Source organism: Myotis lucifugus, unplaced genomic scaffold (genome assembly GCF_000147115.1).
Source record: "Myotis lucifugus unplaced genomic scaffold, Myoluc2.0 scaffold_2178, whole genome shotgun sequence".
Lineage (NCBI taxonomy): Eukaryota > Metazoa > Chordata > Mammalia > Chiroptera > Vespertilionidae > Myotis > Myotis lucifugus.
In genome coordinates, this window is record NW_005873226.1 from 1 (window position 1) to 27,439 (window position 27,439).

Sequence of the window (27,439 nt, forward strand, 5' to 3'; positions counted from 1 at the left end):
GGGCAGGCCACACAGCTCCTTAGTGGCAAAGCCAGCCTTCCCGTCCGTCGGGAAAGGCCAGCAGGAGCCGCAGCACGTCCTGGTCACATCTCCCGGACAGAGCCACCGTCAGGGCGCCGGACAGGACCTGGTGGAGGAGGGTCCGAGCAGATGCACCCAAGCCGGGCAGCCCCACTCAGGGAGGAGCCCGAGCACCCAAAGCCCTGAATGCGGGGGGTTCACCTGGAGACACACGAGCCACCTCTGTTCCACTCACACATTTGGATGAAAATGTTTCTGAAATGTAAGCACTCTGCCCGCTGGTGACTCAGGGCAACACAGGACCACCCGCCTCCCCCTGGCCCTCCAACCCTGGCTGCTCTCAGATGGAGCGCTTGCGACTTTTTCTTCACGTTCAGCCTCAGCCTCTGCTGTCAGTTTATCACTTTCACTTCTCACAGTTATCAGTGTGAAACTATGTTTTTTCTCCTCTTTTTGCAACTTGAAAACCAGAGTTCTGAGCTTCTTATAATTTTTGAAAAGGAAAAGCAAACAAAGCCAGAAGGAGGGGCTGAGGAGGACCTGTGTTTAATCTCGTTTGTGACTAATGACCCAGTGCACGGATTTGTGCACATTGAAAGGAAATTAATTAGACGGTGGCCAGGGAGGCAGGACTGGGCGAGACGGGCCAGACACGACCTGGAGCCAACCTCCCACGGTCCTTCCCGGCGTCAGCGGAGTGAACAGAGTCCCTCTGGCAGGTGGGGTCCCTCGGCCTGGCCTGCGGGGATCAGGCCAAAACCGGCTCTCCGACATCCCCCAAGGGTCCAGAGTGAGAGAGGGCACTCTGCAAAGTTGCTGTCGTACAGGGTGTGGAACACAAACTCAAGTGTGCAGTAAACCAGATTCGGGGCCAACAGAGCCCCAGCAACAACATAACCCACGGCCGAAGGTGGAATCCCACAGCCCCACAAGGAATCGGGCTCCCTCCTCTCCGGTTTTGGGGTGTGTCACCCTAGAACTGCTGCTGCCAAGTCGCTGCAGCTCGGCAGCTCCTGCATTGAACGACTGCCCCATGGTGGTCAGTGCGCATTATAGCGACCCGTCAGACAGTCAGACACTTAGCATATTAGCCTTTTATGTATATAGATAACGCCCTCAGAGGAGCTGAGCTGCTCTCTGTGTGGGTGTGGCTTTCAATTACTGAACAATAAGATTTTAAAGACATGAGCTTCCCTTCCTGTCCATGCTCATACTCTGACAGGTACAACTGCTGCGAAACGTTCGACCCAGTGAGGGCCGAGACCACAAGTGACCGTTCAATTGCCAGGAGCCTGAGAGCAGGTGGAACTCATCAGATGCTTTCATATCACGTCATAAAATGCCCAAAACAATGAACAGTTAGGGTTGGGGCTCTCCTGCACACAACCAATAGGACGTGTCTATAACATGCAGAGATATTTTTAAGGAACTGGCTCGCACAATCGTGGGCCAGCAAGGAGGCGACCCCAGGCATAGCTGACACTGCAGCTCAGGCCCAGAGCCATCCAGGCTCCTCTGAAGCCCTCAACTGATGGGATGTGGCCCACCCCAAGGAGGGCTGCCTGCTTCACTCTAAGTCTATCCATTTAAAGGTTAATCTCATCTTAAAAAATACCTTCTCACAGACATTCAGTTTGGTGTCTGACCAAATATCTGGGTGCTGCGGCCCAGCCAAGCCAGCATTTAAATGAACCCCACAATGACTGGGATGTGCGGAAGGACATTTGCAACCTGTGAGGGGACATGTCAGGTGTGTCCAGACCTACTTCACCAATTTCTTCACAGGGGCTCATGGGGCAGACACACCTTCCCCTTCGCCAGAAGGCGGAGAAGTGAGGGGATTGAAAATACCTGAAGGGCCCTGGCCGGATGGCTCAGTTGGTTGGAGCAACATCTTGTGCACCAAAAGGTTGTAGATCCGATCCCCCTTCAGTGCACATAGGGAGGCAGCCGATCCATCAATGTTTCTCTCTCTGTGTCTCCCTTCCTCTCTCTAAAATCAATCAACATCCTCGGGTGAGGATTTAGAAAAAGAAACTGACCGTTAGAATCACTGGCCAGAATAGCAAGGGTTTGCAGAGATCAAAGCAAACCCTGAAAGTGAGGTTCAGAACTATGTACCTAAGTGCACACAGGTGCACCCCATGCGGGGTCCCCAGCACCCGCCACCCACACGTGCCTCCCCGCACCCCATCCTGACATAGCCGCCGCCCTCGGAGCAGGGACAGCCCGGCTTCTGGAGGCGCCGCTGGGAAGGGCGCGTCCACGTGGACGTGTGAGTGAGGCCCTGCTACTTTGCTCAGTGGAGAAGTGTTCCCTGCAGGCAGCCAACAGCTGGACTGAGGATCCGATGCGACGAAGGCACACCGACCGGCCGTGCCGGGAGTCCAGGGAGACGGGTGTCAGCAGTGGCCACAGGGACACGCAGGGTGCTACCTGCTGCCATGGGACAACCTAGGAAACCAGAGCCCAAGGGTCGCCTCCTAAGGGACCCCAAGCGCAGGCAGGGTCTGGGGACGTGTGCGGGTTCATGGACACACATCATGATCAAAGCGCGTGAGTGTATCGTGTACTTGAATGGCAGGAATGCGAGCTTTCTCATAGCCTCCCGTGCCTCACTGTCCCGCAGTTAGGTGACCACAGTGACGTCCACTGTCAAGGAGGCAGAGGGAGAAGCAGGGACGCAGGGATCAGCTGGCAGCCATCTGCACAGCAATGTCCCTCTGCACAGCCTCCTCCGAGCACAGCCTCCTGAGATGGGGCACTGGCGACACCTGGTGGCAGCATGCCTGACAGGCAGCAGCACCAGCCTAGGTCAGAGCCTGATGGGAAAAGGGCCTGGAGGGAGCCCGACTGTCCCAGCTCCAGCCGGCGGTCAGCCTCTTCCTTAGCCAGTCCTGCCCCGCTGCCTGGAGATCCCACACGGAATTTGATCACAGCTGCATGCAGGTGCTCTCTTACCATCTCACCCCTACCCAGGCACTGGGGCCTCTCCTACCACCTCACCCCCACCCAGGCACTGGGGCCTCTCCTACCACCTCACCCCCACCCAGGCACTGGGGCCTCTCCTACCACCTCACTCCCACCCAGGCACTGGGGCCTCTCCTACCACCTCACCCCCACCCAGGCACTGGGGCCTCTCTTACTACCTCACTCCCACCCAGGCACTGGGGCCTCTCCTACCACCTCACCCCCACCCAGGCACGTGGCACTCAATGAGCCGCCTGTTGGGACTGTCCTTCAAGCAGACGCTCTGTGACAGCCACAAAGAGCGTGCTGATGCTGTCATTTGCATTCTGGGCTCCTAGCTTCGCTCTATTTCTTTCTTAGTACAGATTCATTCTTCATTAACTGATCTACCTGCCACGGTTTGCATTTAGCCCCAATTAGCCAGAATCCACATGAAATTTAACACATGAAATTGGGGTCCAGCTGATTGTCAATAAAAATGTTCACTTGAAAGCCATCTTCATGGTGACTGCTCTGGAAGGTTCTCTGTGGGGAAAGTAAACCCTCACCTGGCCGAAGTGCTGGAAGGGCAGCTAGAAATACCTGCTAAGACCCAGGTGCTTCCCAGTGCAGCATGAGGTTCACCTGCCTGTCCCGCCCTCCGTGCGTCCCCACCCCCTAGTTCAGCTGCCCAGCCATGCATCTCAGCCACCCTGCGGGGCCCAGCTCGTCACCACAGCCCACCACACGAGCCGTCAGATGGCACAGCTGCTCTCTCCCTAAAGGAGGCCATAGCTCATTCAGACAGTTTGAGGCGTGTGGGGGTGTACGTCGGGGCTAGAATCCCTGGAGTAAGTATCGTCGCCAAGTTCATCCTTCCTCACCCCAGGGAGGCCACACTGTGAAACTAAGGGCCCTGAGGTCTCGGCATCAGACAAGGGCACCTCAGTTCCCTCTGCCTCCGGGTGGCATGGATCACAGCAGCCCAGCCCAGTGTGGGAGGGCGGGAGGGCAGGCCAGCAGCCCGGGCGCCCGAGGGCGGAAGCGGCCACACTGTACCTGTGAGCGGGAAATATTTGCTTCCAAAATACTGCTGATGGTGTCGTCTGAGAGGGGGGCAGAGCGAAGCTCCTCGGTGAAGGCGGTGACGTTCTTCATCACGTCTCTCACTCTCACATCTGAGAAACGGCAGCGGGAGAAACAGTACAGTAACGCATGCCGGGCTGGTACCGAAAACGAGGTTCGATGCTAACACCTGGCAAGGCCCATTTCCTTCCGCAGCCGCAGCCACGCCAGCACCACATGGTCTTACTGACCGAGCCCTGAGCCCCGCCCCGCTCCCCGGAGACGGCAGGTTCACCGGAGCCCAGCAGCCCCGGGCTCGGCGGCTCTCCCTGCTCTCTCTGAGACCTGCACGTTATAGATTTCCTCCGGGAAGAGGTTCCCTTAGGAACAGGACCCCGTGCCTCCCTTCCCTCCATGCATCTACTTATCTACCGCTTTCCACCAGAGCAGGGTCATGGACTGCCAGGGGCCCCAGGCCCGGGCACTAATGCCACAGGCGCCTGTGAACTGCCAGAGTGAGGGCCACGGGTCCCCGCGTGGCCTGGGAGCAGGGCGGGTTTGGCAGCAGGATTTGAGGACCTGCCTCCTTCACCCCAAACCCCTCAAGCCAGCCGAGCTCTGAACTGTTATTAATCACAACAGCATGACTTTTCCGTTTTATGTTTTATTTTGATCATATTTTTGTGTGAGAAACTGAACTTCACTTTTAATCACGCAAACTTGCAAGAACCACATACTTACCCACAGCTCCTGTGAGACTGCTAGAAGTCATCATCAAATTCCCAGGAAACAAAATCTTTTCGAGCCTCTGGGCCAACCTGAAATTAAAGCTGATTAAAGCTTATTTTACCCCAAAGGCGCAACCAACAAAAGCCGGGGCCGGGGGGGCGGGGGGGGGGGAAGCCGTGCCTGGCCCCGGGAGGGGAGCGACCACGGGATGGCGTCTCCACGGAGTCCTCACACCAGCAGACATGTCTCCTGGCACTCTGTGTGGCCGACCACTCAGTGACACTGCGCCCCAATCCTTGCTGCAGGCCCCCCCCCCGCCCCCGCCGCTGGGTGTGATGGGTCTGGGGAATAAGGATGCCCATTGCCCTGGCGGGGGGGGCTCGGGCGGTTGGAGCATCGTCCTGTGCACAGAAAGGTGGTGGGTTTGATTCCAGTCGGGACACATATCCAAGTTGTGGGTTCCATCCCCAGTCAGGGTGCGTGCGGGAGGCAACCAACTGATGTTTCACTCTCACACCACTGTGTCTCTCTCTCCCTCCCTCTTCCTCTCTCTCTAAAGTCAGTAAGTGTGTCCTCCGGTGAGGATTAAAATGAAGGGGTGGATGGAACACAGGGATGTCTCAGGAACTAGGAGCCGGAGGAATGCCTCGCTCCAGCAGGACACCAAGTGCCCGATTTCCCCTCCTGTGGTTTGTACTTTGAGAACATAAAACAATGACTCCACTGTGAGGAAGTCATTCGGGAGCCTCTGCCTGTAGTGTCGGGTCTCAGCATTCTGCTCCAAGCCCGCGACCACCCACAAAGCCTGAGAGCTAGCGCTGCTCTCCCATCTCACAACGTCAAAGTCATGCAAAGTCGGACTTGCTGAGAAACACACGTTACTGTGCACACGGTAAGGGTGCGGCCCACGCTGCTGTCTGCAATCCGTAACTGGAAAATGCACGGCAGCGCCCACCTGAAGGAAACCGTGGTGCAGGGGGCCCACTGACATACGTGTGCAGGCGCCGCGGGGTCCGGTCCCACGCGGGCGGGCACGCACAGCCCCGGGCAGCGGCGCTCTCCAGGTGGCTCCTGAAGCGCCGCAGGGAGCGGGAGAGGTTCCTGCGGAGACCCTCACAGTCCAGCTGACGGGGCGCGGACCACACCTTCTCCAGGTCCTGGAACAGCAACGAGAGTCAGAACGCAGCTGAGTCAGGTGTCAGGTCTGAGCCCACGTGCTGGGAGGTTTCAGCTCATTTTCCCAGAACGAGAGAAACCGTGAGGAGCCAGGCGGTCCCGAGAACGTGGCTGGAGGAAGGCATGGCCCTGGGGCTCCGCGTGACACCCCTCACAGGAAGGCACCTCCAGTTCACAAGTGATAACTACCTGCAGCCCTGACTCCCCACACCAACAAGCACACTGTCAGCAATCTCGGGGGGCCCTCACTGCTCCCCACACCACCATGCACACCGTCAGCAACCTCGGGGGGCCCTCACTGGTCCCACACCACCGTGCACACCGTCAGCAATCTTGGGGGGCCCTCACTGCTCCCCACACCACCATGCACACCGTCAGCAACCTCGGGGGACCCTCACTGGTCCCACACCACCGTGCACACCGTCAGCAAGTTCAGGGGCCCACACTGCTCCCCACACCACCGTGCACACCGTCAGCAATCTCGGGGGGGCCCTCACTGCTCCCCACACCACCGTGCACACCGTCAGCAAGTTCAGGGGCCCACACTGCTCCCCACACCCAGCACCAACAAGCTGCACGGGCCAACCCCACGGACATGAAACTCTGAAACATGAAAGACAACCAACCTGGTAGAGGTCATGCAGCACAGGGACCCCCTGCAGAGCAGACACAATGAGCCACCTCATCCCACCTGGCTGGCAGCTCCGAGCAGCACACAGGGCATCGCTGGCCAAGGACGGGTTTTCTGTCAGAGGAGACACAGAGAATAATTCCTCACCCATTTTCTCCGGAAGGAGTTGCTCTCACGGTCATTTCTTAGAGACTCAAAGTGACACAAATTCAGAGATTTCTTAAATCGTCAACATGAACATTGGAACACGAGGGGAGAGCTGTGGCGTCTGAGTTCCAAAGGTAACTAGTTACTCAGTTTCCCGGGCCTCCCCGATGGACAGAAACGCATTTCCCTCCGCCATGGCCCCACAGGGGTCCCTCTTCTGCACCCGCTGGGCAAGGTACTCACTCACTCTGAGCTTCTCTCCCCATTCTCTACATTTTCTCTGCCCTCTCACTTCTCTCCTCATTCCCCCCATTTTCTTTGATTTCCCACTTCTCACTATTTTCTCTGATCTCTCTCTTCTTGCCTCATTCTTTCCATTTTCTCTAATATCTAGCTTCTCTCCCATTCAATTTACTCAGCAAAAATTCAAAGCCATAACTCAGCAAAAAGGCAAAACCATGACTTGGCAGAAATTCAAAACCATGACTCAGTCAAAAAAAATCAAGAGCCTAACTCAGCAAAAAATCAAAACCATGACTCAGCAGAAATCAATATCATGGGTTAGGGCTAGGGTTAGGGGATTAGGATTAGGGCTAGGGCTAGCTAGCATTTAGTGTTAGGGCTTAGGGTTAGGGCTTGGGTTTAGGACTAGGGCTAGGGGCTAGGGGCTAGGGTTTAGGGGTTAGGGTTTGGGTTAGGGTTAAGGTTCTCACCTACTGTCCCTGAGCAGAGATGGCAGTGCCCTTTCAGTCCCAAAAGGAAGGACGGTGACACACTGATCAAGGTTAGGGCACCCAGCCTGCATACTCATAGGTCACATCCAAAAATCTGCCCCACCTCACATCCTCACGGCCATCTCTCCTCCTGACAGCACCCGCTGGGTCTCCGCCCCTGCTCGCCCCTGCACCGCCTTCCTCTCTGAGCCTGGGGCTCCCCCTAAAGGGGGCTGCTGCTATGGGTCCTCCGAAGGCTCAGGTCACGTGTAGGGCCTCCCCCCAGCTCACTCCCCAGCTCCGTCTCCCCTGTCCCCTGCACCTCCTGCACCTCCTGCACCGTGCTGCCTCCCCTCTGACCTGCCTTTCGGGGCCCGGCCTCAGAACACCTGCGGCCCCGGCACAGGGCCTTGCACTCCTGCCCCCAACTGTGTGGACCGACAGGGGCTCATCCCAGCTGCATGGACCCCCGGCACGCACACACTGGGCCAGACTGTGCAGGGCTGTGCTCACTTCTTGACTGGGTCACTGTTCTCACGCAGTCATTTCTGACATAATTCAAGTATTAGATCCGCAGGAGGAAGTGACAGCTCTCCTCCTGCTTCAAACTCAACTCAGTGGCATGCAAATAGCTACTCCATTTCCAGTAGGAAAGTCACTGGGCTGACTGCGCCCCCGGATGCTGGAGGAGCAGCCATGTCCACTGTGGCCCATTCCGGCCCGAATCCTATCGGTACCTTCTCTGGGCCTGTCACCGCCTCCTGCTCTACAGAACGAAGCGGCCGTTTGATACGGAAAGGAGCGCGACAGGTGTTTTTCAGGCAGCTTGCAGATGACATACTTGAGTTTTCTTGTTGTGAAATGTAAAAATTCAAAATTAACTTTCTGTTACTAATGTAACTTCAAGTATGCTATATTAATTTAGCAGCTGCAGTGCAGAATGACAAAACGCACATAAATTCAGGTATTATTGAATGTAAATTCCTTTCGATGCCTCCCACTAGCTGACTGAAATGTCAGCATAGGCGCAGGGTGCCACATACGCAGGCGGAAGAGCCACAGCTTCCTCCTGGGAGCGCGCGCCTCCCGGGTGCGCCCGGGCACGGAGGCTCGGCACTGACTGCTGCCCAGGCCTCACACCCTCACCTGGAAACACTCCCTTTCAGAAAACAAGACCCTCCGTGGCCAGCGGGTTTCCTGGGAGGCAGCCCGGCATTTCCTTCGGCAGCAGCACAAAGGGGAGAGCTCACTGAGATATGCAGGAGAGGACTTGGCAAGCAGGACCTCAGTAGACGAGTTAATTCATTCACAACCCAAGCATTTAGTCATTCATGGCACAGGTGCTGGGGAGGACGGAGACGGATGGAGTAAGCGGCAGGCCCTGCCCTCGGGAAGTCAGACGGTGGTAGGAAAACCTGAAACATGAGCACTGAGTGCCCTGCGTTCAGGTGACCGCGTGGGTCCCTCGGCACACCTGGGGGAGGGGAGGAAAGAGCATCCTCTGTGCCAGGCACAGTGTTGGGGGCCAGATGTAAGCTGGCAAGGTCCTTGCACCTGTAGGGGCTAGCAAGGCTGGGATCCTTACCCACACAGTTTTCCCAGACTTGTTTGGATGGCGTTTATCAGTAGAATGAGAGCAACATTTGTAGAATGAGAACAGCCTTTCATAGCTTACCAAGAAGTCTGTAACTATTTACTGAGATATGCTGTACTGAGAACTTGTCCTTCTGCTGTGTCCCTCCCTTAGAGATTAAGAGGAACAAAGAATACATTCCTCTTGATAGACCTCCTATTCAGTGTATTATGTATAAATAGTATTGTGTGGCTAATAAAGTTGCTTCAGTTCATCGAGAGAACTGGGGTCCTCCCGACCCCGCTTTCCTGTCTTTCTTTCTTTCCTCAATTCCCACCTCCCTGCCTCAGCCCGGCTCAACCTGTCAGGCCGGCCCTGACAGCACAGGATGTGCACCCGGTGCCGACGTGGCGGCTGCCTTCAAGAAACACGACTCTGGTAGAGGAGGGAGCTGTACAAACACTAGTGAGCGCCTTGGCATTGCATCTGACAGAGGTCTGCTCCAGCCACGGCCAGCGAAGGGTGGAGGCAGGCCTCCTGGAGAGCCACCCCAGCTCCGACCCCTCAGGGCCTCGGCCGCCAGGCTAGAAACTCGGAGGCATCCACCGTCTCGCTGACAGCCGGCCCCGGAGACCGGGGCGTGAGCAGCACTTCCCACGGAGCGGCCCACCTGTGAGCGTGAGCAGCACACGCAGAACCAGCGTCCCCGCTCTCTGCAGGGTCCCCACGGCTCCCGCGGGCTTCCAGGGCGGCTGGGAATCCCGGCACATTCTGGCAACACTTGGGAGGAAAGAAATGCCATTAACGGGTGAAGGTGTGGGCCCCGGCGTCCTCTCTGTGCCCGGGAACAAGTGGCAGCACACGAGTGGGGACTCCTGGCCCCGGCACCACGTGCACCGCCAGGGCCTCCTGCTCGACCGCAGGCACCGCTCTCAGCCTGGTGCGCCCACGCCAGGACCAATGAGCTCAGTGCTGTGACCAAATGCACGGGCCGGGCCGCTGCAATCCTCGAGCTGCTGAGAACGGGTTTCTGCGGAGTTGCCATGAGCCCCTGCAGATGGCAGAGTCTGAAGTCACCGGACACCTCTGAAGGCCAGCCTCAGGGGAGCCAGGGAGAGCCGAGCATTGCTCCAGAGACAACAGACAAAGGTCTACTTCTCGGCTACAAGAAAACATAGACGAACTGGAAGAGAAGGTGGGCTGAGCCTAGTTATTACTGAACTGTGTTTTAGCCACAGAAGGACAAACATATGTAATTTATCTTTCTGGCCAGAAAAAAAAACAAAACATGACGGTGTATAGAGCCATTTACTAATCACCATCAGGTAATATATATTTTGGTAAACCGTGAAGTTTTAATTATTATATTTCAGTTGTGCCACATGATCGGGGCCTGGAGCAAGAGTCACTATTCAGTCTCTGCACAGCCACGAGGGGTGACTTTCATTCTTGCTCAGATGTGTTGTTCTGAGTATGACATCACCCTGTCCCTGTCTCAGGGTCCCAGCCTCTAAATGAGGAGTGAGGTCGAGGCCAGGATGTCAGACGACAGCATGGCTGCAGAGCACTGGCAACCTTGCTCATCACACACAGGCTTCGACGGGCAGGTTCCCACCAGCTCCCAGGGAGGCGCTGGTCCTGTGAGCTGACACTGTGGAGACAAGTGCTCGGGTCTCCTTGCACCAAAAGGCTGCAGGTTCAATTCCCAGGCAGGGCACATACCTAGGTTGCGGGTTTGATCTCTGGTTGGGGCCCTTATCAGAGGCAACCGATCAATGGCCCTCTCTCGCTCTCGCTCTCCCCCCCCCTTTCCCTCTCCTCCCCTCTCTCTAAAAAATCAATAAAAACTTATCCTCAGGTGAGGATTTCAAAAAGGAGAAGAAGAAAGGGTGGCCCGGGACAGCCAGAGCATCTCTGAGACACCAGAGCAAGTCCTGCAACCTCAGGCAGCAGACGACTCCGAGCCTGACACGTGCAGGGCTGAAGCTTCTCAGAGCAGGGTTCCCCGACCTACCATCCAGGGGCGGGGGCAGTTCTTGGAGTGGGTCAGCTAGGTCGTGTGAGGTTGAATCTAAAGAGGGAGGAAGCCAAGCGCTGCCTGGCCCCTCGCAGTGGCCCGGCAGTCACAGCTAGAGGCAGCGTTTCCTGTGGGAGGCGTGTGGCCTCCGTCTCACCTGACACAGCGTGACCTGTGGCTGCGCGAGCACATGAACAGAAAGGCTGTGTATCGACCGAGTCTTGGGACAGGTGAACAGAGTTAAGAGGTTTTTACTATTGAAAATAAAATAATTTACCTTTGAAAATTTTTGGATAAATTCAAATTCTATTTGCAAATAAATGAGTCAGACAGTGAGAGACTGGACTTGACTCGCGCCATGGAAGCCGCCTTCGGACAGCAATGAAGGTGAAGTGAGGACACGGGCCCTGGTCAGTGTACTCCCTGCCTGTCCTGCTTTACAGCCGCTGTGGTAGGAAACAGCGAGTGAGTGTGAAATACCTTTGATCTGCCAGGACTTCCTGCCAGGACTCCGTCCACGCAATTAACCCCTTCACGCAGCTCTCACACGGTGCCAGTGCCAGTGCCGGTGCCGGTGCGAGCAGGTCAGGAGAGGCGGTCCTCTCTCGCTGGGCCTTCTCCCCTTTCTCTGGCGTGACACTCTTCCCAGCGGCTGCATTAAGAAAAAGCTCCAGGACGGGCTGGAGCACAGTTTCTGCGGAACTTGTCCACTGAGGGTTGTTCAAGAGAAGCTCTTTCCGCAGGAGCGCTGCCCCGCTCAGCACGCTCCGGGCGGCTTTTTCCAGGTGCCGAGGCGTCACTGCCCGAATCAGAGAGGAGGTGAAAGCCCAGGCTCCACTCCCGGCGCCTCCACGGGCGACCTCCACAGCTGTCCCCACGGCTTTCAAAAGGGCGTCTGCATGCTGAGCCCACGTCAGCCACAGCTGAGAAACATTCAAGTCGTCCTTCTCTAAGGGACCCCACAGAGCCACGGCCAGGTCAGCCACCACTCCCAAGCGGGGCCCCATGTCTGTGCTGTCTCGTGACCACATTTCATCCAAAACCAGGGCCACTGCGTGAGCATCCCAAGGGAAACCACGCGTGGAAACGGGATTCGGACGTAGGAAGTCTGTCTGGTTGGTGATGTGATTTATAGAAATTAAGCAATCTAGGATTTCTTCCCATACGCTGACAGAATCCATGGAAAATACTTGAGTTCCATTGTTAATTGCTACCAGAAGATGTTCCATGTCTCCCAAATTGATTTCCCCAGAAGTTAAAAATTCTGCAATTTCTTCTGAAATATCAGAAAAGTCCCTGGACTGGTTCACATAGGACAATATGCTGGATGACACATTGAAAATACCAGAGTCTTGGGAAATATTAGGTTTGATCCCAATCATCCCAAAGGCCAAGTCCAGAAATGGCATCAACAAGTCATTTATATTTTCAAATACTAACTGATCCGCTTTTTTCAAAGCAGTTATTTCATTCACAACATTTCCAACATTCTGTTGCAAAATGGAATACAGAGAATCAACGAATTTCATGGTGTCATTGGTGCCCGAGACAGGATGAGTTTCCAACGCAGCGGCCACCTTCCGGGAAACTTTCTTGGCGAGCTGGAGCAGCGCCACAGTGGAGTTCACAGCCACGGCCAGATCCCTCATTTCCGCACCTGCGCTCACCAGCAGGCCCAGAGCACCAGGCATTTCCGGGAGGGGTTCCGGGACGGGATGTCCTCCACCAGCTCTTGAGGTAACACCAAGAAAGCTCTTAGTAGTTTCGAATGTTGCTCTGTTTCTTAGAGGGAATGAGTGGTTTGTGAAGGAAAGCAGATTGGTCAGGTTAGCAAATAGAACCTCTCGGAGGGAAGGACACGAGGCACGGAGGTCCTGGTTGGGAGAGTTTAAAAGAGAATCCTTAACAGTTGCTATCTCTACTGAGGCTTCTCGCATGCGGTGAAGAGCTGCCTGGAGCTGGTGGCTGAGCTGGGAGAGGTTTGCAGAACTATTCATGTGGAAAAACAACTGACTTACCTGGGTAAGAAACTCCAAATTATTTTCAGTCTTATTTTTCACAGAAGTTTTGCTTAGAAGAGCATTAAATAAATCTCGCAGGAACTTCCATCCTCGGTGATTATCAAAATAAAGGTCTGTGTGGTCTGACATGAACCATCCTTTGATTAGGTGATATATAGTCTCCTTTAAACTTGAAAAAACGCTCATCAATTTTTCTTCTTTCATGTAGGTAAGAAATTGGTCCACTTTCAGAATTTCTAAAACTTTATCCTTTGGGACAAAGCTGTAAATATATATTTTTATTTCATGTTTAGCAATGGAAAGATTAAAACATATAGTTATTTTTTTGTTTTATACGAGCATTATGGGGGATAATACTGACTGGTTGCTGATGCTAAAGTACATCGCCGATGAAAGTTAATATTTGTTCCAAACAAAATAAAGCTTGTTGGCAAGCTTCAAAGGGATGGAAACGGGTGTATGGAAAAAACATGTGACTGTTAGTTTTAAAATTTTTGAATTTTGTCAATTCCCAAATATAACCATCACAGTAGATAAACTGAAAATATTTAAACTCCTCAGTTACGATTAGACAGTTATTACAATAATTTGAATTATGACCATGACATATATGCGTAAGTACTTAAAAACTAATTTTAACTTCATAATTATATTCATAACCAAAAAAGACAAGAAAGTAGAGTAAGTGACTAATTGCCGGGGCTAAGCAGTTTCTATGTAGGTTTAGTAGTTAAACAACAGTCATCAGTTACTTTACCCTGACGTTTCAGTAAGATGTTTGCTAGGCCACAATTCACTTCAAAGAGCTTCCACAGGGCCAGGCACGGTGCTGCTCGTGGCAGGTGCGCCGCGGGAGGTAAAGGGGGTTGAATGTGTAACGACATGTACTGCACAGAAGCAGACTCACCTCATCTCTGCAACGATGTCGTGGAGGTCTTTCGGCAAAAGAGATGTTTTGTTCTCAGAATTTTCCTTTTCTAAAAAGGTGAAGAATGTTTTCAAAAGCTGTCCCATGGACTCCACCATGCCTCCTGGAGGGAGAAGTACGCTCTCACCCTTTTCTAACGGTGTCTGGTTCAAGGTGAGGTTAATGAGATTCAGGATCTGAAGGTCAGTGTCACTTAAGTTCCAGGTTGCTTGTCGAGAGCCCGCAGCTAAGTTATTGACTGAATTAATCAGGAAGCTTTTCAAAAGCAACCTAGCAACTGAGAAATTGGTTGACTGTTCTTGGTTTACCAGTTGAGCAAGAAGGTCAATGTGAGAATCATCTCCTCTGGAAATGTTTTTGAGATAATCCAAAAAGGTATTAATATCTTTAGTCAATGTTGAACTCTCACTGGCCAGAAGGAGGAATAATATTTGTATTATTCTGGAGTGTTCTTCACTTGCATGTTTACGAAGCCAGTTTTTTGTGACGGATGGAAAACCTCCGGTCGTTTCTGATGACGGCAACGATGATGAATTCGGGCTTTCCAAAATGTGGACAAGTTGCTCAGTCATTTTCTGAAGAGCCACTGAGTTAATCATTGGAATCTCTTCCTTTATTTTAGAGAACAGGATTCTTGTCTTGAAATTGAGGTTTGGATCTTTCATGGCTTGTTCAGACTCAAGCCACAGATCTTCAAACTTGTAAGCTGTTTTACTCTTTTTAATAAAACTTGATAGTGCTTCGAAATGCCTTCCTAGGTTTGCATTCAAAAACGTCATGAATAGAGAGACTACAGAGCGAGTACTATTTCCTAGGCTCTCATCCCCAGAAAGTGACTGTATCACCCTTCCCAAACTTAAGGGGAGGTTCCTAAGAGATGCCTCTGCGCCTTCATTGTTAAGGATCCTGTTTAAAAGAGCTAAGTTATCAAGAATGTTTTCATCTGATGTAGCTTTTGTAAAACTGACGTTTCTAAACTTTTCTATGATTTGTAAAGCAACCTGCTTCAGGGGGCCAGGGGGACAGAGTCCAGAGGTGCTACCCTTGCTCTGATTTCCAGAGAGGACAAATGGAAACACCTTCCGCCTAAATTCTTGCACAGTTTTCACAAGCGAGGTTTTCACGTGGAAGACTTCAGACAGCTCTAGAAGAATGGAGCTCCAGTCCACTAGCTCATGAGTTACGCAGACCATTTTCTTAGTTATTTCCATCCGTGAGCTTTCATTTGAACATTGGGAAACTTCACCCGGGGGAGACAGGTGGAGGCGGTCAAGTATACTAGCCACTTTGCTGTAAAAGCGGCCATTACAGGCCTCTAACTCTGGATCCTGCTGAAATGCAGATATTGTGTAATTCTGGCACCAAACCACAGGAAGGCAAGTTACAACCTGGGCAAGAACCCCTGGCTTATCTGACACTAATTCAATGGTGTCCAGGAGAGTTTTCATCACAAACATAAAGTCTTCCTTGACATGAGAAATGCCTATGCCGTGAAGGACTGTGAAATCGTAGACATCCTTGAGGGCGTTGGTGACGTTCTTGTCCACCACTCTCTGCAGGAGTCTCACAGCGTGAGGGAGGGCATAGTACAGACCCACCACCGCATCCACGTCCTCTCTGGGAAACAGGCGTGACAGCCTCAGCAGATGATTGACATTCCAAGAATGGGAGCTGTCTACAAACTTCTCCATCAAGCCAACAAGCAACTTGACCCCCAAACTGTCAGTACCTGGTCTACTGATATTCTTTATAAAATCCATTAGGCTTTCACCAACTTGTTCGAGTTGGTCTACCAGAAGGTCTATGTCGGTCTTCTTTAGGGTGAGCAGGAAAGAAGCTATCTTCTTTAAAACTTTATTATTACCTGGATCTTCTGGAATATTGTGATGGACTGGGGGCATTAGGGAGTTGAACACATCCCTAATCAATTGAATACCAAGACCCACAGCTCTCATTATTTCATGTGGAATTATTTGGGGTGAATTTTGGAGATCATCTGATAAGTTGAAGACAAGGTAACTTGCTAAATGAAAAAGTGAATTACCTAAACGATGTATATCCTTTTCCTTTGGACTGGCAGTAAATACGTTTAAGAACTTTTCAGCTTTAGAAGAGAAGTTATTTTCCAGAATGTTAGGGAAAATATCTTTCACAAGTTCTTGAATTTCTTTCCCCAGATCTACTAAATGCAGCCAAGTATTTTGAAATCGGCTAGGAATTTCTTCTGACATTTCTATGGGTCTTAGAATTAATTCAGTAAAATGTTTCCAGTTGGATTGAGATGCAAATTCAAAGTCTCTTGTTAAGTTGTTGATAAGCATACTTACTTGGTTTGTGGAATTATTTAAAAGAGTTAATAAAATCTCCAATTTTGGTGCCTTCTCTTTTTCAAATACTGCTGTAAGTATAACATTTAGGAAGTCAGTTACATTTTTTAAGTAAATAGCCATACAATTTATATTTGACTTATTCAACGAACAACCAGATTCCACTGTATCCAACAGCCAAGTAACAAGTGTCAATGTAGAGTTAATTTTGTTTTCCACATCACTGAAGTGCTTCAAAACACCCTGAAGAGGGCCTTGTGAAAAACTAGGGTTATAGGCCACATACGAATGATTGAAGATGTCCACCCACTCAACACATCCTTTCAGTCTACTCATGATGTCCTCGGAGGAAAAGAAGGAATTTAACGTGGCCAGAATACGTAACGCCCTCTGTGAAGTATTTACATGTAATAAGCCATCTTCCAAAATAAACTCAGTGATGTTTTGGAAACTATCAGCACAGGACAATAAAGTATGGTCATGTGACACATTTCTAAGAAATAATATTGTTTCTCTTAGGTCAGTGATGATGCTTTCAGAGTTTACTTCATAATCCGTGAGGTTATTTAAAAGGAAGTGATTGATCAAGTGTGTATGTCTGTCTCTATAGCCTGAGGTATTGCTTAACCCTGTGAACACATTGAGCACAGAATACAAAAACTCCCTGCCTGCTCTTGTGTTGAGCGGAAATGCCTGCAGCTGACTCAGGGCGGTGTCCAGGGTGGAAAGGGATTTCTCCACCTGGTCCGGGAGGAGCAACTTGACTCTAACCAATGCATCACGTACTGCTCCCCAGAGGGCCCTGAGATCCCGAAAATCGTCCCGGTCATGGAAGCCGCCACCTTGAGTCATGTTTTTCAGCAGGTTTAATATGAGTGTAGCAGGGCGATGAATGGGAAATATTCCCTGGCAGCTTTTAGAAATTTTCACATCACTTTCCAGTTCACCCAAAAGCTGGGTAAGAGCAATATGAAGAGGAGTGAAAACATTCACATCCAGCTCCAACATCTGAGCTGCACTTCCCCAGATTTCAGTCCACGCCTGAAGCCACGAAATGGAACAGTGAACAGCCATCCGCTCACTGAGCACGCTGCCATCTGCGGAGAGGTTTGAATGAATCTGTGCCCACAGAAGAGTAAGTGGAGGCCCTCCATCTACTGAGTAACTCATAGAAGAAGTGATTTTATTATTCAAAGCAAAGCATTCATTACCCAACAGGGTTCCTACTGAACTGTTGAAGAGCTGGTTCACATACTGAAATAAAGAAATACGAAAATCTTCATCCCCCATGAGCAGCTGTTTGAGGCCGGTCAAAGTAGCGTGGATCACTTCCAGCTCTGGGCGCTCTGCAGACAACAGGGACTGGGCTTGAAGCTCCAAAAAGTTGAAAACTGAAAGCAATTGCTGACAATAAGATACTTCAGAAATTCCCCCAAGAAGTTCTGTTGTCTCATATAAAAATGCAAATGCTTTGCTGATATTTTGAAAATTAAATTGCTTCATAATCTCAAAAATGTGCTTCGAGGTTTGAGTCAGGTAAGAGAGCAAAGACTCTCTCCTCTGGATGCCCACTAATCTGTCAGTGTATTGGTGAAATGAAGAATAAACCTGCAGAAGAAAAGCTGAATCTGGGTCCTTAAAGACATTTCGATAGATCTGAGTCAAAATGTTATCAACTTCTTGTTTTTGCGGTTCAGAAAGGGCCGAGAAAAGAGCAGATGCATTCCTCACAGCATAGACGGTGGCCAGAGCCTCCGAGACTTGCTCCTGCCTCAGGAACCCAAGTTCATAGAGACTGTGGATTATAGATTCACTTAGACGAACAAAATCCATTTCCACAGCTGGTGACTCAGGCCAATCCGAGTGAAACAACTTGGAAAAATTAAAGCTTTTACTAAGAATCCTCTCATTTTCTAGAACAGAAACATCTGAAAGTGTAGACAAGTTTTTGAATTCAGTTCTCTTTCCTTTGGAAATGCCGTACGGCCACAATTCCAGGAGCTTGGGGTTAATTTCAGAAAGTACTGTTTCCATAAATCTCAAAATATAGCTTGATTCCTTCTTTTTAAGAGTGTGCATTTTTTCAATCACCTCTTTGCCAAATTCCAAAAGTTTCTGAGCATGGAAACCAGATGGCTCTCTTCCTAAATTCTTTAAGTGATTTATCCAGGAATGACTGGCATTGAGAAGAGTCTCAGTGGGACCGCTGGGTGAGTCAAAAGGGTTAGGCAACAACAATTTCTCCAAAAATTCCACAAAGGACAAAAGAAAGTTCATATGCTCATCCTCAAGGGCATCCAACTTCTTTTCCTTCATGAGATGTTCCTTTGTGGCATTTAAGACCCTACAATATTAACAGAACTGTATTGGTATCAGAAAAAAATAAAGATAAATTCAACCTACAAATTTTCAAGATAATAATCAGATTTATTATTAAAGATAAATGAAATATTTACTAGACAGAGTGTTTCCCAGTAGGAATTATATGAATGTGAGCATCTGAACGTGTTTAGAACTCCGCAATGCAGCTGCCCGTATTTAGCTAAAAATCTGCTTGCTGCACCGAAAACAGCCCATTTTCCTCCGTATGGCTGTTAGAGACAGATCTGCTGCTTATTTATGCAGAAGAACCTTAGGGTGCGATTCCTCATCACATCTCCATGTCTTGGCTGCAGGGATGGAACCCAGGGCAGCGTGAGTCAGACACTGGCCGATGCTCTGAGGACCAGTGTTGGGTCCCTGTTCTGGAAAGCAATTCCTGTGCCTCCCACCATTACAACCTCATGGGGTACTTTTCCTCTAAGTGTTTATTTTTAAAATACACACCTTTAAAACAAGAGTTCTGCCACAGTAGCAGCTGAGGAGTCAGGACAGGCCCACACTTGTGAACAGAAGTCCTGACTCAGGAGCGACAAACCCATTGGGAAGCCCTGGGCCCCATGCGTCTCAGACGTCAGGAAGAAAACATGGCGCACCTGTCAGATGAGTGACAATGCCCCCTTCACCCACGGGGCTGGGGCAGCCCCTTCCCAACCCAGTGACACGTCTGTCCACCGAGAAACCTAGGAATGGACTCAGACCATGTGTGGAGGGTCAACAGACTCGTTAGATTTCAGAATTGTAGATAAGAGATTTGGCTATTAATGCCTTAGAGGGTGAACCTTCCTCAACTTCTTTAAGTCTAATCCTGCTGTGGGACTCGGGCCCAGGAGACACAGGACGATCAAACACAGGAGTTGAGCGGCGTTGCTCTCTAACACCTGGGGTCCCGGAGCAGAGAAAACACAGGCTCAATCGAGCCTGTTGTTTGCAGGACAGAGAGTGGCTACTCTGGCTGATGGAACATGGAAAACATCCCCATTGGAACGAAAAAGCTCCAGCCAGGGACCCACACCTTCATCTGCCCGGCCCTCCGAGAAGCATCTGCACACGCACGGGGCGTGTCATCGGGGCTGACAGCGCTGGGGTCCGTGCGTCGCGGGGTGGGAGGAGGCAGCTGTGGCATGTGGAGCCCTTGGTATAGAGCCAGTGCCATGACTGGAAAGTGGCCCCACGGTTTTTGTGTCCCTTCACAATTTGTACAGCCACGGCCACAGCCACAATCCTAGTCATCCCTCCACAGCCTTCTGAGGTACATCATCATTTCCATCCGTGGGAAAAGAAACATTTCAAAGAGGGCAGGAACGGGGCGGCACGTGGCCCCGTGTTCTCCCTCCAGCTCCGCTATCTTACACTGGTGGCTTCCTGTCCTTCTACCGACTCATTTACCACCACCATCTGGCCTCTATCAGGAAGGTACCGTGCCGGCTGCTACAAGCACAAGCACACCCTGAACGTGCCATGGAGCGCATACAGACGCCGTTGTTGCCGTCTCTCTCGGGCTATTAAACATTTGAGACTTTCAGGAGAGTAAGGCAAGGCACTGGTTCTCCTTCCCATCCTCCTCCTCCTCCCGGGAGTGAGAGGCCTAGCGGTGCAGGTGTGCTCCGAACCAACTGCAGAACCCGTCCATCTACAGAAACCTGGGCCCTGCACACGGCGAGTCAGCATTTCTGCGGCAGGTCCAGACTTGCATATGACGGCAAACTTCACAGAGTGGTCTGATCCACTCCAAGTTTGTGAGCCTGCTCTAATGCCAAGCTCCGTCCCACCGTGCCCCCCACACCCACCAGGACAGAAGCATGGCGACTTCAGGAGGGTGGAACGGCAGGTCTAGGAAAGGCCACAGTGGTTCCTTGATTCTGTTGGAAACCTAACAAAAGAGGACTCGGAATCCTTCTGACTCGACTTCCCCTCTGGCCGAGATGAAGGACAGACAGGTGGAAACAGGTAAGCTGGGGGCGACTTGGACCGCACAAGGAACATACTTGACCTAATTAATATGCATAAACCCCTGTACCCGACAACAGAAGTCACGTTCTTTGGAAGAGCACATATATTTACCAAAATCGATCGTGTGAGCATAAAGTTCATCTCACCAAATTCAGAGTCTAAAACATCCAGAGTATGTCCTCTCACTAAAACGAAACTAGAAATCAATCTTTAAAAGTTACTTGAAAAGCCCCCACATGTCCATGGAAATTAAGCGATCTGCTTCTAAATAACTATGAGTCAGAAGAACTCACAATAAATATGAAGAGATTTTGAATTGGAAATATTAGAAATTGATGACAGAGCCCTGCTCATCCAACTGTGTGGAATGTACCAGAGCTCTGTGAGGAGAGGGGGTGGCCCTAGCATCTGTTACAAAGAAAGAAAACCTGAAAACCAAGAAGCTGGAAAAAGGTCAAACTAAATTTAGTAGAAAGGGCTAATAAAGATAAAGGAGAAATTCATTAAATAGGAAACAAATGTTATTGTTCATCTTTAAACAGACGTCAACGACGTAAAACCTAACATCCAAAATGCTGGCCCTCCTCACACACCCTACCCATCAGGTGGCCTCCTTGCACAGGCTCACTAGACTGGGATTCAGGATCCAGCAGTTTTAAGAATTCGTTTCTAACAGTTTCACTCTTTAACCCTCAGTGTGCTCTGGGCTAAGGAACCCTGAAACGGGCAGTGTGTCTTACGCGTTTGGCGGAGCGTGGCTGCCGGGGCCTTCCGTTGTCGCGCTGCCCGTCAGCAGGAGCAGCCCAGCCTGCAAAGCGTCCGCCACCTCTTGCAGGGAGCGGTGTCGCTCCAGCGGGCTCCTGAGCGCCGCCAGGCCTCCGCCGCCCTCCCGCCACCGACGGAGCACCTGCGGTCAGAAACAGGGCGACTGTCACAACAGTGACTGAGGGGCAACAGCGTCTGGTCGAGAGACAGCCACAGGCCATCGAGGTGACAGACGGCCGTTTTACAAGTCGGGAGACTGAAAGGACTGGCCACAGCTGCCTTGTGGCTGAATGTCTCGGACATTGAAGACTACAAACTGCAACAATGGATGGGAGCGACACTTTCATCAGCCCCGTTTCTCCTTCCTCCCCGCTCCCATTCCCAGAAGGGAAAGCAGTGGGTACATTTCTAAACAAGTGAATCATGCCCCCAAACTAAGCGGACGTGTTTTGAGACAGTATAAATACAGTCGTCTTTAAAATGAGCTCATAATTAACACCCAGTCACAAATGCCCCTGGACGTCACAGACTTGGGGATGATGAAGCTCACGGCAATCAGTACTGTGGCTCCACACGACATCAAACAGATCGTTCACACGCAATCATGGAAGGCAGGGAGCACGTGACAAGGCTCTGTGTGTGGGGGGGGGGGGGGGCCTGACTACCCAGCAGTCAGGGACCCAGATAATCGCCGAGCAAGGCGTCCACCTGACCACGCTGACGCTGGGCAGGTGGCTCTGTCCCCTGATCACTTTACTGCCAGACAAACTTAGTGCCACCAAGTGGACAATCCCATCTGCAGCTTTAAAATGTCTTCTCTACGTCACTGACACACATTAGGAAGGGAAGCTGAAGATGTGTGTCCTTGGAGGGAGGCGTGTGGTGGGGGCTGTGAGGGTCCTTGCGGCTGCCGTGCACATGAAGTCCAACACAGACTTCCCGGCGACATCTGTGCTGAGGGCAGCGAGCCCAGACCGTGGGGCGCAGGGAGGAGGGCCCAGGGGGCCAGGACGTAGGCCCAGGGCCTTTCCTGGAAGCACACAGGGACACTGAAGAGGTGGGGATGTGAACGGACGGGGGAATAACTGTAGGCCTGTGCCCGGTGCTGCGCCCGCAGTCAGTACTGCTCGGGGGGGTAGCGCTCTGTGAAGCGTTCCCACCACAACAAACTCAAACACCAACCAGAGGAAGATGTGGGAAGAGTGGGGTCGAGGTGACGCACTTCAACCCTCGCACGCACACGGGCGCTTCGATGGGCACAGCACCTGTTCGTAGACCTGCAGCCAGCTGACCGTGTGGACCAGGTAGGTTTTGGCTGCTGACCAGCTGGCGTGACAGTCTCCAGGGTGACCCTCCCCGTCAGCTTTGTCCTTGGAGGCGCGGGCCAAGGCTGAGCACACCATCCGCTCCAACCAACGGTCTGTGGGAATCTGGCAACGACATGAACAACACTTAGAAGTCAAGCTTTCTTTTTCTACAGTGTTTCTCTTCTAAAAATATCACCACAATCTCGCTAAAGGGAAGGCTGACATTGGCTTGACTGAGGAAGTAACAGGTTGATAAAGTGTCGCTTAAAATGTCCTTGCGCCGCCCAGCCTGCCCACGCGATTGATTCCCAGTCTCTCAAGGAGAAAGCCAAGCGCGAGAGGAGCGGGAAGCGTGCGCACCTCGTTCAGTTCAGCCGAGGAATTCAGGATTTGCTCCGCGTGGAGGTCGTCAAATCCAAACCGGGACTGCAGGTCCGCCTGCACCTCCTGCGGGTCCCGAAGCAGGCTGCGCAGGGACAGGCCGTTCCCCAGCTCTGCAAGGCAGCAGGGGGGACAGGTCACGTCCTCACACTGTGGCAGGTGCTGTCGCAGCAGTTCAGAGAGCAGCGCCTTCACTTTCAAAGGGAAGGCAAAGGGCGACCCAATGCTATTGGGTCAGTCAAGTAGGAGAAGCAAACCCAGGCTGGCCCTGGTGCGGCCGCGTGGGGAGGGCACCCGCTCCCGGCGGGAATGACTGCGGATCTGTAAGGTTCTGTGCATCGTCCAAGTTACAACGATCACAGAATTTGGGAAAGAAAGGGAAATAGTCACATCAGCCCAGGAAGGGGTGTAACACTGTCCAATCGGTCTAAAATCAGAACAACAACTTGGGTTCTGGAAGTCGGGGCTAATGACAGCGCAGAGCACGCGATGAACGATCCCGAACAGAGCACGGCCGGCCCAGAGCCGGAGCCACCGAGGGCCTTCCCCTCCCCTCGCACGCTGTCCTCTGCCCGTCTTTGGAGACACAATTAATGAAGACAATCTGTAGCTGCCTCCAGAAGCTGTTCTGTGATTGTTCTTAGCTCTTACTCACTGAAAGTTAATAGCACATCACTAATTTTAATTACATTCTTAACTGTAATTATATTTCCAATTGTCAGGTAAGTGGATCGTGTAATTTGGATGACACACAGAACCCGAGCTTCCTAATGATAACACATTTGTTAACGGAGGTGGTGCAAGGGTTCAGCGAGGGGGTCTGTGTGGCCCCCACTCCGCTGGGCTCTGTGCTGAGCATAAGAACCCGTGGCTCCTGCTGCGATGAGCCCACAGGAGAGCAAGGTAAACGCTGGTGGCCTGGCTTCCCTCTGGCAGGTCCAGCGGACACCCTTCCTGTCTACGGGTCCTCCCTCCACTGAGCCACTGGCAACGGGAAGAACTGGGGGCCTGGGTTTGGAGGGGGTCGTTCGAGGCTGCTCCACGGGCGGGACATCGGGAAGGAGCACAGAAGTCTCGGTGTAAGCGTCTCCCTGTGCAGGTCAGAGGCGCCAATTCCCAGTCTACTGCTGCCTTTTCTTAAAGAAACAGCTGTTCTTTGTTGCCTTTATATTTTAAGTGATTTGAACAGCACTTGAACTCCGTTGGTTGTCGATAAATTTAACAAGTGAACCACTCGAAATACCGGAACCGCTTAGGTACCCACCTGCACCTGCGGCTGCCACTCCATGTTCCTGCAGGAATGTCAGCGCGGAAATGGTCACCTTCAGCACCATTTTGGAAACCCTGGAGGTAGCAGGGTTGAGTGGCAGCCAATCTAGATCTTCCAGAGACGCTAAGGAACTGGAACCAAACAAAAGCAAAGCAGCGTGAGCTGGTTGCTGGCACAGGGCATGGACTCCACTCTTCTGTCCCAGCCACTGTGCCAGCCCCAGCCACTGTGCCAGCCCCGGCAGCTGTGCCGGGCCATCCACACTCGGCATCCGTGGTGGCTTTCAATGTGGCTGCAACGCCCTGGACTCAGGACTCCACATACCAGCCCAGTCCCTCTCATGAACACTTGGCACCTGGGCCACCTCCCGCTCTGCCTGGGACAGAACCCGAGTCTCTGACACTTTCCAACGCTCAGCAGGGCAGCCAGGGTGCGAAGCGTTGTCATCGCAGAAAGGCAGCTGAGCAGTCAGCCCGGCCGCCTCCAGGGCAGGTGCTCAGCTCACATCTGGAGGGCACCCCCTGGGACGCAGTCTTAACCTCTGGATCTGAGCGGTCAGCGATCGTGTTTATCAAACCGCTTCACACACACCGGCCTCAGGGAGTCCACATGCTTGTACAGTGGGGCCTTGACTTACGAGTGTCCCGACTAACGAGTTTTTTGATACCAGCTGTCTCTCAGCCAATTTTTTGCTTTGAGTTGACAGAGTAATTTGAGTTAACGAGCTCCTTAACGAGCTCGGTCTCAGATCGAATTAAACTCGTAAGTCAAGGCCCCACTGTAGTGCTAATGTTGTTTTTATATATCAGTATTTTATTTCATAAATAATTATGCTTAAACGTGTAAATTTGAAAATCCATTCAACTGACATGGGAATATATCTGAATTTTAGCAACACGAGGCCAAAAAGACGTAAGTTTTGCTCCAAAGAGGTTCTTTCCCTGCAGCTTCTTGTGAGGAAGATCTCGCGTGGCATCCTGCACACTGTGGAGCCCAGGTTACAGGAGATGCCACTGAAAACCGGTCGTGCCGGGGAAGCACTCCAGGTGTGCAAATGTGTAAGTGACAAGTCAAACCAACAACTGTCAAAATACATTCCATCTTCCTACACTGACAAATACGCCTTCGTAACGACTTGGGAAGCCATGTTCAAATTAGCTAAACTTATTATATACATGTCATATCTCCCTTAGTGAAAAACTCAGAAATAACCAAACATCTAAGTACATATGGTAGGTGGCATGGTACCAAAAGGGAATGTTATGCAGCCATAAAAATGTTCACTTGAGGACTCTAGGAACAAATGAAATGCCAATGGTTAAAAAATTTAAATCAGGGAGAACGTGCTCTGAACAGCATTGCTGCACTTATGTAAAATATTTATACAGGTACATGAGGGCAGGCGGAGACGCAGGAATTCTAGCTTTGGGATGACATCACTCTGGAGTTTTTCTTGTCCTAGCCTATATAATAAAAGGCTAATATGCAAACTGACCAAAAGGTGGAACTACCGGTCACTATGACACACACTGACCACCAGGGGACAGACGCTCACACAGGAGCTGCCCCTGGTGGTCAGTGCACTCCCACAGGTGAAGTGCTGCTCAGCCAGAAGCCGAGCTCATGGTTGGTGAGTGCAGAGGTGGTGGTGGGATCCTCTCCTGCCTCCGCGGCAGCACTAAGGATGTCTGACTGACAGCTTAGGCCCACTCCCCCCGGGCCTAAGCCGTCAGTCAGACCTCCCCTGAGGACTCCTGGACTGAAAGAGGGTGCAGGCCAGGCTGAGGGACCCCCACCCAAGTGCACAAATTTCATGCACTGGGCCTCTGTTATCAAATAATTACTTGGAGCCCTGGCTGGTGTTGCTCAAGTGGTTAGAGCATTGGCCAATGCACAGAAGGGACTCAGGTCTGATTCCTGGTCAAGGGCATGTATCTGGGTTGCAGGTTCGATTCCCAGCCCTGGTCAGGGTGCGTGCAGGAGGCAATCAATGTGTCTCATATCAATGTTTCTCTCTCTCTCACCCTCCCTCAATCCCTCTATTCTAAAAATCAATGGAAAAAATACCCTTGGGTGAGGATTTAAAAATAATAATTACTCAGATATATATATATAATATCCCATTTAAAAAGTGAGGAGGAAGCACCCCACACCTACAATTCGTTGTACTTTCTTTGTATCTTACTTCAAGACAGCCTGGAGAAGGTGGACAGCACTGCGGAGGCCATCGTCGATGGGGACATGGTGTGCGTACAGCCTGGGCAGGAAAAGCAGGAAGTCCCAGACCTGGGGCTGCTGGTGAAGGCTTTCCAACGCCGCTATCACCTCCTCGGTCTTATTGAGATCTGCCTGATCGAAAAAGGTACCAAGGGTTTTTCTCTTTATTTTTGTTAATCAATTAAATGATGGGGCGTGGGCTGCAGAGTCTAAGAAACCAGAGACTATGCCTGATAGGTCATAGTGTTTTGAACAGATAGATGTACAAATGACTGAGGTTGGGCTTTTAAATGTCGTGCCAGTGTGGACGGGGAAAGAGGGGCCGAGGTCTGCTTTTGTAGCCAATTTCCATGACTGTGAGGCAGGTCTTAGCAATGAACGAGGGGTGTTCGATTGTGCGTAAGAAGGGACACCCACTGCGACGGGCTGTTCTGTTACAGCAGCTAAACCCAATGGCAGTGACGCACCCTGTCCGGACGGAACACCCCCCCGCAGACATCTCCAAACCGCCCCCCCCACCACCACCGCACGAGCAGGTCCTGGTGGCACAACCACTACAATGTCAGTGCAGAGAAAGGGGAATAAAGATGATGGCCAGCCCTGGCCGTGTGCTCAGCAGTGAGCCCCGAGGGTCATGGGTTCGAGTCTCCGCCCAGGCCCGCGGTCACATGGATGCCTGCCTCCCCCTCCCTCCCTCTCTCTCCAAGAACCAATGGGGAGCATCCAGTGAGGATGAACAACGATGACGCTACAGGAGCGTTTTGCCAACAGCCTCGGTGAGAACCCACAGCGGGTTCTTCCTCCTGGAGAAGAACGAGGCCGGGCGAGGAGCCGGTCCAACTGCGCGGAGCGCCCTCCCGGCCGGAGCTG

The 27,439-nt window shown here is 51.7% G+C and overlaps 1 protein-coding gene across 1 annotated transcript; it reads right to left on the minus strand.

Moving 5' to 3' along the window:
- Nucleotides 1–3: 3 nt before the first annotated feature.
- ABCA13 (ATP binding cassette subfamily A member 13) lies at nt 4–26,746 on the minus strand (the record flags this gene model as incomplete). The annotated part of the gene is given in 14 exon segments (XM_014450397.2): nt 4–27; nt 29–127; nt 4,030–4,148; nt 4,777–4,853; nt 5,758–5,921; nt 6,567–6,685; nt 9,675–9,784; nt 11,502–13,304; nt 13,950–18,641; nt 21,370–21,536; nt 22,660–22,824; nt 23,062–23,195; nt 24,353–24,483; nt 26,538–26,746. Coding segments are annotated over 14 exon segments (8,013 nt in total), but the record flags the coding sequence as incomplete, so codon positions are not given.
- Nucleotides 26,747–27,439: the final 693 nt, after the last annotated feature.